Here is an 18,642-nt window from a genome sequence, read left to right on the forward strand (position 1 = left end):
TCCTACTTGCTTAAATCTCCTGTTGCTGCCTAACTCCTGATATTCAGTGGCACTAAAAAAAATGGGCAGGTCAGGGGTGGTATGGGGGGCGGTGTTAGAGAGGAGCCCGAGGTTATACGTGTGCTGGTAATATTCAGTGTTGGCACCTGCATCGCTCAACGGCCTAATTTAGGACAGCTCAAAAGCTGTTTTAAATTAGGCCACTGAGCGATGTGAGTACTGGCACTGAATATCGGGCCGGCACACGCATAACTTTTTCTTAAAAAGTTGACTCGCCCCAAGCCCCCTTCCACCCCGACAAAGCCCCAGCCCATGACCAGGAGGCATCTCACCTCCCCCCTAGAATGCCTCCCTCCCTCAACCATCCAGATGGGCCCCCTCTGGGCCTACCTCTATACCTGGGGGTCCAGTGGGGGTCATTGGGGGCAGGAGCACAGCCCCCTAGTTCCTGCTCTTTGTGGCTGCCTGCCAAATTGACTGCTATGACCTCTCACATCTCATGCTACTACCTCTCGCGGCTGAATATCGGGGGGACAGAGTATGTTGGGGTTGAGGGAAAGGGAGACAAACGGCATTCATTGTTATCCTTATATTCTGTGTAACCTTTGCCAGAAGAAATGGAAATCTAAGGCTTCTTAACGTTTGCTATTCCTTTTTTTAGAATGTGAAGAAAATCCAGATTGCCCCCCAGGCTCCTTTCTTACACCATTCCTGCAGGCTGTTTACCTTTTTGTACAGTACATCATCATGGTCAACCTTCTCATTGCTTTCTTTAAGTAAGTACATTAGTGATTGCCCTTTGTTTTAGAGCTTTAATGGGCCTCAAGTCTTTGCCACTTACCATTGTGAGTAATTTATGAGGTTAGAAGCTTGAGCTATTCTTTATGGATTTCAGCGTTCCTCAGAGCAACTTTTTAATACATGTAGTTAAGTATTAGAAAGTTGTCAGCCAGTCAGCTTTTTCCATTTCTTATGTTTGCACATGCTCTTTCTTAGACAGAGACCATCTAATGCAGCTCTTCTACTGTACTATCATGATAGTTACAGGCATTTTTGCAGGATAAAGTGTGCTGTATGCAAGAAATGGATAAACTTATGCACATGCAGCCTATATATACATAGGTTTTCTCATTGTTTGAGGAGGTGATAGCGGAGTTGGAGAGGGTTATACACTTAGAAGCATACAATTGAAAACCCATGTGTATGGGCATAATTAGACCCAGAAAATATGTGCACCTCAAATAATAAGCATGCATATAATGCATAATTTTTCTAGGATAGTGTTCAAAGCAGAAACATGTGCGCACTATCATTTTAGAAATCTGAGGAAGTTGACTGAGAGAAAACTATGCACATACTTTTTATTGTACTTGCAGTTATAAAAGTGCCCCTTAGAAGGTAATCTTCAAAGCTACATCTGCAAGTAAACGATACTTTACCCATGTAAATGAATTTGTACAAAGTGACCTGCTGGATGTTTGGGTGGATATATGCAGCGGCACTGGCAATGGGCTTCCACTTCCATGCAAACTTTTGAATTTTAACTCGGAAGAAATATTTGTACAAATTAGTAAGTACAGAGTATGAGAATTTTTCCTGAGGTAATTTTCAAGTGAAAATGCATATGCACTTTCACTTGAAAATCCAGCGGAGTTTGCGTAACTCCTCATTCTATAACCGGTCACTGAAATTTATAGAATACTGCCATTCACATGGGTAAGTTTGCAGTTACATGCTCAAATGGTAGTGGCTTGCTTAACTGCTATTCTATACTTACACACTAAAATGGTGTAAATGCAAGGCTGAGTTCACAGGAGAGGGGCATGGACATGTCATAGGCATGGCCCACATTTATGTGGGCTACTTACAGAATAAGATAGACACGTAAATGCTGCATTTAGGTGCACCCATTTACAGCAGCCGTAGATCTGACAAAAATGTACGTGCCTAAATGTAGTCCCACCATTGCCAGTTTACACTAGTCAAGGGTCATAGATGTGATATATCACCTTTCTGTGGTACAGCCAAAGTGGTTCACACTTATTATATGTAGGTCCTTTCTCTGTCCCTAGGGGGCTCACAATCTTATAGAATAGGCTTACTACCTGTACCTATATGATGCCTAAATTCTGCCTCCATAGAATTACCTCCATAGTGTCAAACAAGGTACTCAGAACACACACCAAGTCATCATCAAAAGAATATAAAATCTTTGAGTTCTCTCTATATTTTTTTCACCTATAGTCCATGCTTTTCCAGAATGTGGTTATTTTTGGGTTTGCTTATTCACAATTTTCTATTAACTGATTTGTATGATTAGAAACTAGCTGTGTGATGACCAACATAAGAATTGCCTTATTGGGTTAGACCAAAGGTCCATCTAGCCCAGTATTCTGTTTCTCATAGTAGCTAATTTAGGTCACAAGTACCTGGCTGGATCCTGAAAAAGATCAAGAGTCCATGCTACATACCCCATGGATAAGCAGTGGCTTTCTTCAGATCTACCTTAATAGTTTATGAACTTTACATCTAGGAGTTGGCTCAAACCTTTTTTAAACACAGTTCCATTAACTGTTTTTACCACATCTTCTGGCAACAAGTTCCAGAGTTTAACTATGCATTAAAAGCAGATTACCCTCCTATTCCTTTTATTTATTTAGAAGCCGTTAAGCCCATTAAAACGAGCAATATTTTTTATTTCTGACATATAATGTAAAATTTGATGAACGTAATGTGTATTGCTTGAAAGGTTGCGGGGAAAAGTTGGGGGTACAGAGAGAGTGACAGTGTGTATATGTGTGTGTATGTGAGAGAGAGAGAGCTGCTAGGAGTCCCTGTGACAGTGGAGGGGCATTTGCTCCTTAGCCAGTTGTTTCAGGCAGCAAAGCAGGGCTCGTTTTTGAGTAGCCTGCCCCCCTCCCCCATACTGTAATCTATATGGCGTATGGTGCGGTATTGTTGGACTTCAATGAGTTCACTGTATGTGTGGTGTGTGTGAGCGACGTGCCTGGGATACATTCCCGGCATCGCTGTCCCGCTCTGTGTGTGTGTGTATGTGTGAGAGAGAGTGTGTGTGTGTCTGTGAAAGAGAGAGAAGAGAGTGTGTGAGAGTGAGTTCAGAGAGAGAGAGAGAGAGACAGAGTTGTTTGAGGCAGCAAAGCAGGTCTCGTTTTTGAGTCGCCCGCCCCCCCACCCCCATACATCTTCCTGTAACCTATATGGGGTATGGTGCGTTATTGTTGGAGTTCAATGAGTTCACTGTATGTGTGGTGTGTGAGCGACGTGCCTGGGATCCATTCCTGGCGTCGCTGTCCCACTGTGTGTGTGTCTGAGAGAGAGAGAGTGTGTGTGTGTGTATCTGTGTGAGAGAGAGAGTGTGTGGAAGTGAGTTCAGAGAGAGATAGAGTCAAAGTGTGTGTGTGTGTGTCTGTGTGAAAGAGAGAGAGTGTGAGTGTGAATTGAGAGAGAGAGAGTGAATTGAGAGAGAGAGAGAGCCTACGAGTTCCAGACTTCCCTCCCTCCGAGTTCCAGGCCCCCCTCCCTCCGAGTTCCAGGCCCCTCCCTCCCTCCGAGTTCCAGGCCCCCTCCCTCCGAGTTCCAAGGCCCCTTCCCTCCCTCCCAGTTTCAGGCCCCTTCCCTCCCTCCGAGTTCCAAGGCCCCCTCCCTCCGCGTTTCAGGCTCCTCCCCTCCCTCCCACCCAGTTTCAGGCTCCTCCCCTTCCTCCCTCCCACCCAGTTTCAGGTTCCTTCCTTCCCTCCCTCCCTCCCACCCAGTTCCAGGGCGTCTCCCTCCGAGTTTGTCGCCGCCGCTCCCCTCCCCCTCCCGAGGTCACCGCCGGCCCTCTCCATTGAACTCACAGCGCCTCACCTCCGAAAGTGCAGCAGGCAGTGGCAGATCACCTCCCTTTGGGCTTCCTTCCCTCCCTGTGTGCCACCCTTGTGTGATGTAACTTCGGCGAGGGCGGGACACAGGGAGGGAAGGCAGGCCGAAGGGAGGTGATCAGCCGCTGCTTTCTGCGGTTTCTGAGGTGAGGTGTTGTGAGTTCAATGGAGAGGGCTGGCAGTGACCCTGGGGGGGGGGGGAGCGGCGGCAACCTCGGGGGGAGGGAGGCACCCTGGAACTGGGAGAGAGGGGCACTTTCGGAGGTGAGATGCTGTAAGTTCAACGGAGAGGGCCCAAGTACTGGCGTATTGAAGAGAGAGAGGGAGAGACGAGAGCGACCACCCAGGCCCATCCTTAGCTACGCCACTGGGTAAGAGGGAGGAGTGGGGTTTGTGGGCTTTTATGATACCTGTGAGATGTTTTATAGGCTGCTTTGGTGAGGTATGAGGATCAGGTACTGGAATAAACATATCTACATTCTTTGATTTGACCCCTGAGCCCTGGTTCAGATTAGTAAGCATGGAAGTAATCTTTCTGGCAACATTTATGGGGCAAGACTGTAAGCTAGGTGCTCACGTTAACACACACATGCACGAATGTTACATGCAACGGAGAGGGTCAAAGTTCACAAGCACAGTAGCCCCAAAAGAAGTCCGTGTCGGGTCATCAATAAAGCCTTCTGGTTACATTCCTGATAGCCCTATATGCATAAATGTTAGGAATTCTCACATTTGTGTACCTATGTGCAGGGCTTTTTTGAGGGGGTACTTGGGGGTCCTGAGTAACGGCTGCTTTTCCATTGTCTACTAAAACTGACCCATGGTCCTCAAGTTTTAATGAAAGAGCTCAGGCTTTACACACCAATTCTGCCTTGTCATAGATTCTGTGACTGGTTGCAGGGGGCCTGGCTATTCTGGGGTGGGTCCCTCAGTGATCACCCCACTCCTGAAGGGTGGCCTGGCATTTGAGTATCGGCGCCTTTTTCGCTAGAAACTATGCACTGCTTATGTGTATAACTGCTAGCTTGGCACCTCTGTGCAATATTTCTTAGACAAAGAAATTATTTGCTGTAGCGCATAGAACACCCACATAATTCAGTTTGAGGGGTGAAGGGAGGCCACAATGACACCATTCAGGAAGGTTGCCAAATTCAAACATGCGTGGGATAAATATAAAAGAATCCTGTTCAGAAGGAATGGATCCTCAGAAGCTTAGCCGAGATTGGATGGCAGAGCCAGTGGTAGGAGGCGGGACTGGTGATTGGGAGGCGGGGATAGTGCTAGGCAGACTTATACGGTCTGTGCCCTGAAAATGGCAGATACAAATCAAGGTAAGGTATACACAAAAAGTAGCACATATGAGTTATCTTGTTGGGCAGACTGGATGGACCGTGCAGGTCTTTTTCTGCTGTCATCTACTATGTTACTATGTTATGTATTTCAGGTTTCCAGCACCCTTTCTGTGAAAAAATGTTCCCTGATGTTGCTTTTAATTGTACTTTTTTGTAGCTTCATATCCACTATTTATTAATACTTTTCAAGTATGTATCATATTTTCCCTGTCCTTCTTCTGCACGGTTATGTTTCCTTTAGGGTATACAGGTTTTCAAATTTACTCTCATATGTCTTTTGGTGCAGACTCCACATCATTTTAGTTACGTTCCTCTGAACTGCTTCCAGTCTTTATATTTTTCATGGCCTTCAAAACTGAACACAGCCCTACAAGTGAGGCCTCACCAATGAACTTACAGGGGCATCAATTTATTTAAATTTTTTAAAATTTTATTTTTAACACTTATAGTACACATATAGGGCTGGATTCAGTAAATAGGACTCAGAATTTGGTGGTGAAAATGTTGGTACCGAATGGTATTCTATAACAGGTGTTCCAGGATCAGCGTCCTTTATAGAATTGCGCATAGTGCCAGGATCCGCACCGATCTTTGGACACGATTTACACCAACTGACACCAGGTGTAAATCCTGGTGCGCAAGTTGGGCGTGCATCCGTACTATTCTATAAGACTGCACGCATTTTAAGGGAATACTCCTGATCCACTCATGACTCTCCCATGGCACATCCCCTTTTCAGATCTGTGTGGAAACACTTAGTCGCTGTTCTGTAAATGGGCATGTTTGTTTTCACATGGATCTTCCGTATCTGCCCCATTTCGGCGCCTTGCCTCTGTTATAGTGCTTTCTGGGCCTAACGTTTGGTGCCATATATAGCATTTCCCTGAGTATACATGACTCTTCTCTGCAGCTTAAATAAGAACATCCACTGTATCCATATAAAAACAGACAAGATACACAAACAGTATAATATCTTCTCCTTCTTCTGGTTAAGCCTTGCATCTTTGTGGCTTTGGCCACCACTTTATCACATTGTTTCACAGTTTTGAGATCCTCAAATAGTATCACCTCGATCTCAAAGTTGCAAAACAGAATGACATAGAGGGTACCCTTCAAGAAGTAGATAGAATGAGAAGCCATTTAAGAATGCTTGAGGTGTGTTGAATTCTTGACAGTTAAGTTTCATTACAGAGCCATAGACTTTTTCTTAAAAATTATAGGAAACTTTGACTTGTGGTTAGCCTCTTTGATGACTAGGCCACGTATCTTCTTTTGAATGGGAGAATAGTTTGAGATGTGCCTTTTATACTATTATTCAATATTTTTTATTCACAGCAATGTTTACATGGATCTAAAATCTATATCACACAAGCTCTGGCAATTCAACCGCTATCGTTATATCATGACCTACCATGAAAAACCTTGGTTGCCGCCTCCTTTCATTCTTCTGAGCCATATAGGACTGCTTATCAGCCGACTTTGTTGCCATAGGCCCCGGAATGAACTGGATCAGGAGGAAGGCGATGTTGGGTTAAGTAAGTGAACTTCTGTGCTTGAATTTAGGCCCAATTTTAAGAGTTTTTAGGCACTCTGCATAGAAAATCAATTTCTGACTCTCTTCTATTATCTATGTATATGTGTATGTCTCTGTATAGCTTTCTACATTTTGTGTTGACCATTACTAAAAACCATTCTTGCACTGATTTTTAGAGACATTTGCTGATTTTTGCTTCCTATTGTCTGTTCTTCCTATTCCACCATAATAGAAAATAATTTCTTATAAAGCTGTTTCCTTAAGACTTGGTTTACCCCAAGAGGAGGCACTTATTCCCTGCCAGTCACCAGCATCCCATTGAGCCTATTGGAAAGTCCTCACACTCCAGCAGTGGCTTTCCTGTTGGCCCACTGAGGAGTGGAGACTATGAGCTTTACATCTCAAAACATGCTGTAGAGATATGGGGAAGGCATAATGTTTTATTAGCAGTTATTAGATCCCAGAATAATGAGACCTTGGTGATAAATTATTTGCCATCATTTTTTTGGAGACTGAATGCCCCCTCTTTCTCTAAGGGGCCCTTTTACTAAGCTATGTTAAGCAGCTAGCATGACGTCTCCTGCACTTAAACCAGACCTTTGCATTAAAAACGCTTCATTAGCATCTGGGCATGACAGGACAGGAGGGGAGGAGTGGCTGGCTGTGGCAGTTAGCGCATGGATTTTTACTGTGATCTAACTGTCCTGACTGCGAATAACGCAGGAAGCGGTAAGCATAGTTGCACTACTGGCAGTCTGGAAGCATAGCCCATTGTCAGAGGAGGTATGGCGGCACTGGTTCCCAATTCTCCCTAGCTTCTGGTCCCCCTCCTCACACAACCCCCACACCTTTTGAACCCCACCCTGCACAACTCTACATCACTCCTCCATCTTCCAGTGCCCTACCCTCACACAACCCCACATCTTCTGATCCCTCCCATACAATGCCACACCTTCCAGTCCCCCCAGTATCTGATCCCTCTCCCTGTGTCAATAGTCATGATTCTTGCTATTGAAATGAGTGTTACAGGATGCCTAACACATCAGGACAGAGGGCCAGATGCACTTAACAATCGTTAGAGCCCTTCCCTTACCGATTCCCTTAGCGAATCGGTAAGGAACGGGCATGCATTAAGGAAAGGGAATGCAAATGAACTGCTCATTGTAGCTCACTTGCATTCTCTATTCCATCGTTAAACAGTCGGCCAATCGGCCGGTCGAGCATGTGCAGAGCAGCCCAGCGTTATGCTGGCTGCTCTGCGCATGCCAAATATGCCGTGCTGCTCACCCCCTCCGATGCGGCTCGATCCAGAGGACAGTGCAGTTGAGGACGCCCATCCAAAAAAAACGTCCATTTTGGCCATCATTCCCCCCTGCAATAATAAAAACATCTTTTTTGGCAGTGCTTTACTCTGCTGAGACCTAGAAGTCCCTGAGCCAATCACAATGCGTTTAGCCGAGCTAAGCGCGCTGTGATTGGCTCAGAGACTTCCATGTCTCTCAGCTGAGTGAACCACTGCCAAAAAAGATGTTTTTATTATTGTGGGGGGAGGGGGGAATGACAGCCAAAATGGACTTTTTTTAAAAGCGGAGCGCTATATTTTATTTGTTACTTTTGTTGCAGTTTTTCAATCCCGTGCAGCCTCAACGAGAGGTACAGACCTCTCGTTAGATTTTCCAGCGTTAAGGCAATCGGAAAAGGTTAGTGCATCTCATTACAATAGGGTTTCTACACAATTTGCTCATCTGCATTCCGTTTTCGTTAGCAGGATTTACTACTTACTCGTTAATGGCTTGTTAAGTTTAGTGCATCTGGCTCAGAGTTGTCAGAAATCTAGAATTGACCCAAAATCTCCCCCCTGGAACTGGATAATTAAGCAGCCCTTGTAACAGGACACTGAACACACCCAGGCTAGCACTGCTTCCAGAGAGCCCAAAACTACCAAACAGCCAGGCACACTTTCAGAAAGGGTGTGCTTCATTCTGGTTTTAATTTTTTTTTTCACATTTAACTACAGGGTTCTTTTGTGGAGACAGTATCATTGCATGCATACACTGTAGGCATTTATGTAAGAAGGTATTCAGCTCTCTGCAACAGTACTTAACTTGTTTTAAGACTGTTGCCTAATAAGCCAGACCTCAAGGCACATGCTTCCCTGATTCCTTCTTAGGCTATGTTTATGTGGAGTGTGGCTCTAGACCAGGAGTTCTCAATCCTGTCTTCAGGGCATACTAAGCCAGTCTTGTTTTCAAGATAGCTACAATGTAAATAAATGCATCTGAAAATTACCCTTGGATGCGTCTGCTTCATAAAGGCTTTTGAGATAGTATCATGGAAGTGTGTATTTGGGGCCTTTGTCCCCTTTTACTACTCTTGGCTGGGGCTCCTAGAAGCTATCTATCTATTAACTCTCATCCACTCTCTCATCACCTCTCGCCGTGACTACTGCAACTTACTCCTCACTGGCCTCCCACTTAGCCATCTATCCCCCCTTCAATCCATTCAGAACTCTGCCGCACGTCTTATCTTCCGCCTGGACCGATATGCTCATATCACCCCTCTCCTTAAATCACTTCATTGGCTTCCGATCAGGTACCACATACAGTTCAAGCTTCTCCTACTAACCTACAAATGCACTCGATCTGCAGCCCCTCATTACCTCTCTACCCTCATCTCCCCTTACGTTCCTACCCGAAACCTCCGCTCACAAGACAAATCCCTCCTCTCAGTACCCTTTTCCACCACCGCTAACTCCAGGCTCCGCCCTTTCTGCCTCGCCTCACCCTATGCCTGGAATAAACTCCCTGAGCCCATACGCCAAGCCCCCTCCCTGCCCATCTTCAAATCCTTGCTCAAAGCCCACCTCTTCAAATGTCGCCTTCGGCACCTAACCATTATACCTATATTCAGGAAATCTAGACTGCCCCAACTTGACATTTCGTCCTTTAGATTGTAAGCTCCTTTGAGCAGGGACTGTCCTTCATTGTTAAACTGTACAGCGCTGCGTAACCCTAGTAGCGCTTTAGAAATGTTAAGTAGTAGTAGTAATTTTATGGGAAATCATCTTTATTAAGAGTTTTCAAAACATACCAATTCCATAGTGACATAGAATAGAATCAACAAAAGCAATATAAATTTTTTGTAACCAGTGATCCCCTATTCCTCACCCTGTAACAAATTATAACTACCTTTCTCAGTTATCGCCCCTTCCTTCCCCCTTCCCCAGCATAACCAAAATTAACTTTAAAGAACTAATATTGCATTTCTGCCACTCAAAGGAGAAAAGAGTGTCGATTCCTGCTTTATGTGTTTACTATCATACTTCTCAGTCTTGGGGTCAATGAGTTCAGTGTCCATATTTGCTTTCCTGTAGATTGGCATTCATTCCATTCTCAATAACTGATGTGTTTGATTTCTCCATAGCATCAATGTAGGGAGTTCGGTCTGTATCCATTGAAACAAGATACATCATTTTGCTATCAAACAGGTTTTCAACACAATTAAACCATGTTTATCTCACTTCCAGATCGCCTTCCAAATCCAGCAAAACAACTCCTATTAAAGGACTAACCTAAACATAATCATTTTAGGGGGTGATAGTCAAAGTGATTTAAATGGCCAGGAGAGGCTCCTGGGCCATGTCTGGGGCTAACCAGGTATATTCAGTGACACTTAACCAAATAGTACCATTGAATATACTGGGTTAGCACCTAAGCCAAAACCAGCTATTTTGTGGACAGTCTGGTGACAGAATCAACACTTATCCTGTTAAGTGCCTGCTGAATGTTGACCCCTGTATGGACAACTATTGGTAAAGCTGAGAATAAGGAAACACTTTTGTGGCCCCTTCTTATGTGACTAAGAGTAGTCAATGCCTACTGTGGAATTCTGTAATATTATTGCACTACATGTGGTTCACTGTATACTGTACAGCCTCTGATGCCAGACACCATCTCCTTTCTTCAGAGCTGTACCTGAGCGATGACGAGTTGAAGAAGCTCCATGACTTTGAGGAGCAGTGCATAGAGAAATACTTTCATGAGAAAAATGAATCCCTGCACTCCAGTGACAGTGAAAGGATCCGCGTGACAGCAGAGAGGTGGGTTTCTCTCCGCTGCCTTGAGCATAGCTTTTCAAGGCAGGACATTATTTAGATAAGCCCTGTGTCACATCTGAGTACATTGGGTAATTCTGGGACTGGTTTCCCCTAACATACTGGCTTGGTCATTACATTCTACAGTATGGGAGGGAATTTGTTTTTGGCCCCATTGTTAAACATGTAATCAGTCAAAAGTCTTTTTTTTTTTATTCTTTATTTATCATTTTAAAGTTAATACAAAGATACATTCTTTGAACAGATACACCCATTTTAGATACATGAAAATTAAGGAAATATTCTACAAAGAAAGTCTTTTCCAAATTGGGTTTATAGTCCTCTAGAAGAATGGATTCAAGATGGTTATAACCAAAGGAAGTTGGTGTAATAAGAAATAATATATAACAAAAATCAAACAGTGGTTCCCTTTAATACATTTGCGGGACTCTTATTTGAATTAAGGTCTAGTCACTTTTCATATCAAGGAATGATCTCAATTGTTCAGGTTCAAAAAATATATATTTCTTCTCCTTAAATATCAAAATACATTTACAAGGAAAACGTAATTGGAAAACAGCCCCTAAGCTAACAGATTCCTGTTTCATATCCAGGAATTTCTTCCGCCTCTGTTGGGTCCAACGGGCAATATCTGGAAACACTGAGACTTTGCTTCCTTTAAATACCGGGTGAACATTTTAAAAATAAAGTCTCATCAAAGATTCTTTATCTTGTAAAAAGACAAACGTTACAATTAAGGTTGCCTTAGTCTCGGTGTTGTCTATAGACTGTTCAAGAAGGTTTGTTAGATCCAATGATTCATGTAAAGTAGCCTGTTTAGGAATATCTTGTTGCAAAGGAGCTTTTGTTTCCAAGTAATAAATTTTTTGCAGTGGGGGAAGTGATTGTTCAGGATAATTATATACCTCCTTTAAAAATTTGGCGAACATATCCTTGGGGGCTACAATTTTGGATTTTGGAAAGTTTAGTAATCTTAAATTCAGGTTCCTTGTTTGATTTTTCCATATTTTCTAATTTCCTGTGGATTAATATACGGTCACCTGAAATTTGAGCTTGTTGTTGAGATACTTTTCCAATTTGTATTTCCAAGTCTGCTTGCCTTATCTTTAACCCCTCAGTCTGGTTTTTCAAAAAGTTTATCTGTGATGCATTATTCAAGGAGACAGTGACAAACGAGGTACAGACCTTGTGAAGAGATTCTAACGCCATCCAAATCGACTCCAGCGATACTTCTTGGGGTTTCACCAGAGGTTGGATCGCTAAAGCGCAGGAAATAGCTTCCTGCTCAGCTGTTATCGGCGATTCCACACTGGTTTCCCCAGTTGCTGTTCCTGGTAATCTCTGGGTTCCCAGCGCCAGCCCCTGGTTCACATCGGGCGTCGCTGCTACCTCCGGAGCGCGCCACTCCTTCAAAACCACCTCACTATCAGGTTTCGGTACTGCAGTTCCGGGTGCACGCGGTGGTGTCGGGGTCAAGGGTCCCAGCGGACTGAGCAATAATTCGCTCTCCTGAGCGGGGCTCTTCCTTTCCCCGCTAGCGGAAACGTCCGCGTTTGGAGTTGAAACCAAAAATGTAGCCAGAGACTGCTGTCCCGGTAAGGGAGGAATCGGCTTCGGGAGGGGTAGACCCCTTGGCTTCCCTTTCCTTTTCGGCATTAATTCAACGAAGATAAGGCTTAAGGTAAGAGAGTTTTCAGGAGCGTCTATGTCACACATCCTGCTTGAACGCCATCTTGAATCACTAATCACTCAAAAGTCAGTCTTTTCAGTGTCTGGTCCAGTTATTATGGAATTTCCACCCAGAGCACTTCAGATTGGAGTCTGCCATGTTCATTTTCAAGAGTATTTATATTTAAAGGAACATTCAACACATAACAGGTATTTGTTACAGATTTGTTGCTTGTAGCTTTCAGTTTAAGTTTTAAGTCTTGATTATTGGGTGTTAATGTGCTTAGTTTGGCTTGTCTATGGTGCTACAGTGAGGCACAAACCTTCTGTAATACCCTGCTGTCCCAAGGAAGGTCAGTACTCACTTTTTGGTTTGGGGAGTGGGCCAATCTACTATATTAATTTCCACCGCCAACGTTCTGAAGCTGACTCCATGGCTTCACTGAAGTGAAGGGTTTGTAAGGTTCGTCAGTCTGTCACCATCTCTCTCTGTCCCGCCCTCGCGTCAAAACGTGATGATGTCTAGGGTGGAACAGTGAGAGGCAAGCCAACCAACCAACGAAAATAGTTGTAAGCGCGCCTGTTCACCGCCTACCCTCTCTGTGTCTCGCGGTTGGCGTCCGAGCGAGCAAAGAACTTGGCAAACAAGAAAGGCGGTGTGGCGGTGAAAGCCGCACGGAAATATCAGAGCTTCATACGCGGAGAAAAAAAACAGGAGCCGAACTTTATCATGCTGTGCCCGTGGCTGCGTCAGCCCCGCTGTTGCCTCTCAATGTCTGAGTGAGACAGTATGAGGGAGCACCTGCTGGCTGTGGGTCAGGCCAGGACTTAGCTGGTGGACGGGAGAAGCACTGTGGGAGGGAGGGAGGGAGGGAGGGAGGGGGCCCTGGAACTGGGTGGGTGGGGACCCTGAAACTCGGAGCCAGGGGGACACCCTGAAACTCGGAGGGAGGGAGGTGTGGAACCTGAAACTCAGAGGGAGGGGTGGACCCTGAAACTCGGAGGGAGGAGGGGGTGGGGACCCCTGGCAAACACTCTCATTCTCACACACACACACACACACACTCTCTCACAGACACACTCACACCCAGTCTCACTCTGTCACACACACACACACACACTCGCACATTCACTCTCTCTCTCACACAGTCACTCTCATACACACTCTCTCAAACATTCACACTTGCTAGCGCCCGTTTCATTCGTGTCAGAAACGGGCCTTTTTTACTAGTTTTGTATAACTTCCACCTTAGCTGGCTGAAGCTTTAGCTGTCCACCCCCCATTCTGAGCCCTAAATATTGCACGTCTGCCATCCCTATCTGACATTTGCTGGGCTTGATGGTCAGGTGGGCCTCCCAGATCCGGTCTAACACCCCATTTTAATGGATCATGTGGTCATCCCAAGTCTGACTGTACACAGCAGTGTCGTCAAGATAAGCCCTAGCATTCTCCTGGAGTCCATCTAACAGATGATTCACCAAGAACTAAAAGGTTCCAGGGGCATTTTTAATTCCAAAAGACATCACATTAAATTCATAAAGGCCAAACGGGACATTGAATGCTGATCACTCCTGAGCAGCAGCTGTTAGGGGAATCTGCCAGTACCCTCGACTAAGGTCCATTGTGGTCAGGTACTGAGCCCCAGCTAAGTAGCCTAGCAACTCGTCCATCCAGGGCATCAGATACAGAACATTCATTAAGCCTCCTGTAATCCACACAGAAGCGGGTTGTGCCATCTTTCCCAGGGACAAGAACTACAGGAGAAGCCCAGGGACTATGAGATTTCTTGATTGCCCCTAGGGCTAGCATCTGATCAGTCTCCTTGTTCATTTGCTTCTCTACCTCAGCAGATACTCGATAGGCATTCTGCTTCAGTGGTTTATGGTTACCAGTGTCCGCATTATGAATAGGCAAATGACTAATTCCTGGCTTGGTAGAAAATACGTTGGTATATTTTTGCAGCACTGCTTCTAGCTGCTGTTTCTGGGCGGCGGTTTATTGCTCTCCCACTTCAACTTGTGTAAATCCCTCTGGTATTGTCTCTGCTATGAGGTCAGGTATGGGTTCACTATCCTGACACTCTTCTGGTAGGCTGCATACAGCTAGCACCATGGGGCCAGAGCATTAACACTGAGGGTATTTGGCCAATGGCAGTGTAGGTTCTCTAGCTTGGAATTAACGCGCAAGCTGGAGAACAGATAAGATAAGTGGTGGGTTCTAGTGAAATGTTTTAACCCACCAACTTTTGAATGTATTACGGGAATTAAAGCACAAGCTGGAGAACAGATAAGTGGTGGGTTCTAGTGAAATGTTTTAACCCACCAACTTTTGAATGTATGACGTATAAGCTGAAAATGAGTAGCAAATAATTTAAAAAAACGATAAAATAATAAATAAAAACACAATAACATTGTAATAAAAGAATCATTGTTCATCCAGGGGTTTTTTAGTCGATGACTTTTTCTGTATGTCCTCCTGAGAATTACACAGGAGGCATCAGTATTTGAGACTTCTCTTATTATCCCCTGGACAGTGGTAATGCCATCCAGGAAATAATATAGCACCCCAAGGTAAGTTTTACCTCGTATTATGCAGACTCCTAAATTACCAGAGCTATACTTTACTCTGAATAGTTAAGGTGAAAACAATCAGAGGAGAACAGTAGATAGGAGATATCATTTAGATACTTTTATTTCTTAACCACCAAGTATAATTACAATTAGTCATTGTTCTGTAAGTGCAGTTTACAGAACACCATTTGTGATGAGAAGTTCCTGAGAATACATTGCCATATAGAATTACCTCTATCTGAGACTCCAAAGACTATACAAGTAACATATACAATCAATTGGTTATGGGAATATATTACCCCAGCTACTCATAGGTGTTCTCTGGGTCTGAGTCTTTAATGTTTTGTTACTCAAAGCCAATTAGTAGACATAAAAGACACAAAACTATTTATGAGAAAGCAATTATGTCTTTGCCAATTCAAATACAATTGGTTTCTCATAGAGAGAGAGCAGCTCTGTGGCTGTCTCTCTAGCTTGAAGTAGGAAGTACACTCACTTTTATTTGTTCACTCAGGATACAAGTAATATGACAGTAAGCACACCTGATTGGATCTATGTTAATGTCATAGTTAACACTGATTGGCTATAGTAATAAGTTGGTTAATATTTACTGGAAAGTCCCTGAGAAGCCATTTTGTTGTTTTTCAAGACCATCTGTAACCACACAGTTGCTAAACGAAGTTACTCTGTTCTTTCCCACCCAGGCCCGTTCCTCATTCTTTTGCATGAGGGTGTCACAACAGTTCATGAGTTCTGTATTTTTGAACATCTGTTAAGACCATATTGCTACATCTATGCCACTCTGTTAGTTAGACCCCCACCCTTGCTTGTTTCTTCTTGCTCTACAGTGTTTCAACACTAAAGTTCAAGTTAGAGACACAGGCCTATAAGCTTCGCTGCCATTCTTACATCCTGAACCAAAGTCAGGCCTGGGACCCCAATAATAATAGTAGATGAGAGCAGATAAAAACCTGCATGATCCATCCAGTCTGCCCAACAAGATAAACTCAAACCCTCCGATATTCAAAAGTATTTCACTGGATCAGTACTTGTCTGGTTAAATGCCTCATAACTGGCTATCCGGCGATATTCAGGGGGATGATAGCCTGCTGTCTCCCGCTGAATATCGGTGATATAACTGGCTATCTGCCAATTTTCAGTCCCACTTTAGTGGCTATATTTAGCCACATTAATACATGGGATATGTTTGGTAGGTTTGAACATAATGGGCTAACTCCCTCGGTCTCAATATCGGCCCCCTAGTATCTTTTCTTAAGGTACTGATGTCATCTAAATAGGATGGCTACTGTCATCTTATTGCAGTTAAACGTCTGATAGTGGTATCTACAGAAAGCATGCTTTGGTATTTGTTTTCCTTGGTTGAACCAGCAAATCTAGCAGACAGAAGTGGCCATATACAGGTTGCCCCCATGTTTCATATGTATTCAATGACTGTTATTTTGGGCAATGTTCTATGTGCAGAGTAGCTTTTGCCCTCATTTTACACCACTGTGGTGGCTCTGATCACTAGACACATTATGTTTGGTGACACTAGCACCTCTTTTTAAAAAATGCTCTCTGAAATGTGGCTGCAGGATTATTATGGTCATCGAGTGATACAGTGCACCTCTTGGAATGAGCAATTATATGCTGAGAATAACTAAAATCTCCACTCAAGTAGCTACATGTCAAAATTACCAGCTTTTATTTCATGTTACAGTTCCAAGAACAGGGAGAGTCATGTGAATAATATCTCACTTTGGCATTGTTTTGCTTTGTGCTTGCTTTTTAGAGCTGAGGAGATGTGTATGCACTTGAAAGAAGTGAATGAAAAGGTGTTTTACATTAAAGACTCCTTGCTTTCCCTGGATAGCCAGCTAGGACACCTGCAGGACCTGTCTGCTCTCACAGTGGATACACTGAAAGTCATCTCTGCTGTGGATTCCTTGCATGTGGAAGAAGCCTTGCTGAACAGTGAGAAGCGCTTCAGCCACAGGAAGATTCCACACAGCTGGAGCAATGCAGTCTACTCCAAGACCCTTGGCAGTTTGGGGGAATTGACTGATAACGCGTACAATTTCTACAGCATGCCCCCATCCCTTCTTAGGAGCCTAGCAGGGAACCATTGGTCTTCAGAGAGCCATTGCCCTTTAGAGGAATTGAACAGGAAGTCAGGTCAGGAGACGCACGAGATAGAGAGTGATACTGTTACATCTGGGGTCTCTTCTGAGAGTAAATCAAGTCCTAGATATGGACAGTTTCTTCTAGTTCCTCCAAATCAGGAGGGAATGTTTCCCTTTGAGGAGGTTGGATCGAAAATGTCCTTTTCTAGTACCCCAGTTGAGCTTAAAATAGAGTTGCCTCCAGCAAAGAGAGAAAGGCAGTCCAGTACTACTCCAGCTGGACTAGGTCTGCAGAGTGTTGCAGAGGAAGGTCAGGAGAAACAACAGAAGAATCAGTGGGATTCTGTTATGTGGCCACCTCCTGATGAACATGATAGACTTGCGGATAAGCACTCTCTGATTCCACCGTCTAAGGCTGAGGGAGGCCTTCCACCAGATAGGGAGGGCACTGGAGGTGGTTATGTGAACTGGGCATTCTCAGAAGGGGATGAAACTGGGGTGTTTTATTGCAAGGAGAGACAGCAGTCATGCATTCATTCCACCTACAACAATGACTGCAACTGTACCAACATCAGCCCCCGGAGAGTTCAGATAAAGGAATCTAAATCCTTCTCTTACAACTCTGATAGATCAGGACACAGCAGTGACAGCTCTGGGTCTGGGTCTTACCTCCAGCGTACATCTTTCTGGATCAATCCACTGAGCAGAGACTGGACTTTTCACAAAGGGGGTAGCTTAAAGTCCAAGAAACGAGGGAAAGTGAAGAAGACCAGCAGAATCGCAGGCAAAGGTATTCTTTTGATTTCAGTCTAAGCACGCATCACCTCTTTCCAATTATGTGTATGACTCCATGCTATATCATTGCAACTATTATTTAACTTGCTTTCATTGTAATCTGAGGTATCTTGGAAAACTTCCCCATTTAGTTTTTAATTTCTCATTTATTTGAATGTATGGGCGAGAAGGAGACAACTGTTGGTGCCATAGTAAGAAAATGGAAGAAGTACAAAATGACTGTCAATCGACAAAGATCTGGGGCTCCACGCAAAATCTCACCTCGTGGGGTATCCTTGATCATGAGGAAGGTTAGAAATCAGCCTACAACTACAAGGGGGGAACTTGTCAATGATCTCAAGGCAGCTGGGACCACTGTCACCACGAAAACCATTGGTAACACATTACGACATAACGGATTGCAATCCTGCAGTGCCCGCAAGGTCCCCCTGCTCCGGAAGGCACATGTGACGGCCCGTCTGAAGTTTGCCAGTGAACACCTGGATGATGCCGAGAGTGATTGGGAGAAGGTGCTGTGGTCAGATGAGACAAAAATTGAGCTCTTGGCATGAACTCAACTCGCCGTGTTTGGAGGAAGAGAAATGCTGCCTATGACCCAAAGAAC

The 18,642-nt window shown here is 44.3% G+C and overlaps 1 protein-coding gene across 1 annotated transcript in view; it reads left to right on the forward strand.

The window, feature by feature from the left end:
• Window positions 1-18,642, forward strand: part of LOC115463326 (transient receptor potential cation channel subfamily M member 6-like) — a gene marked incomplete at its 5' end in the record, with an annotated part of 108,891 nt that overhangs the window by 32,510 nt on the left and 57,739 nt on the right. Inside the window, 4 exons of the mRNA XM_030193730.1 lie at window positions 662-776; window positions 6,569-6,768; window positions 10,734-10,866; window positions 16,913-18,033. Of these exons, the coding sequence (XP_030049590.1) occupies window positions 662-776; window positions 6,569-6,768; window positions 10,734-10,866; window positions 16,913-18,033 (1,569 nt within the window). The remainder of the gene's footprint in view (window positions 1-661; window positions 777-6,568; window positions 6,769-10,733; window positions 10,867-16,912; window positions 18,034-18,642) is intronic.

Source organism: Microcaecilia unicolor, chromosome 2 (genome assembly GCF_901765095.1).
Source record: "Microcaecilia unicolor chromosome 2, aMicUni1.1, whole genome shotgun sequence".
NCBI classification, from domain to species: Eukaryota; Metazoa; Chordata; class Amphibia; order Gymnophiona; family Siphonopidae; genus Microcaecilia; species Microcaecilia unicolor.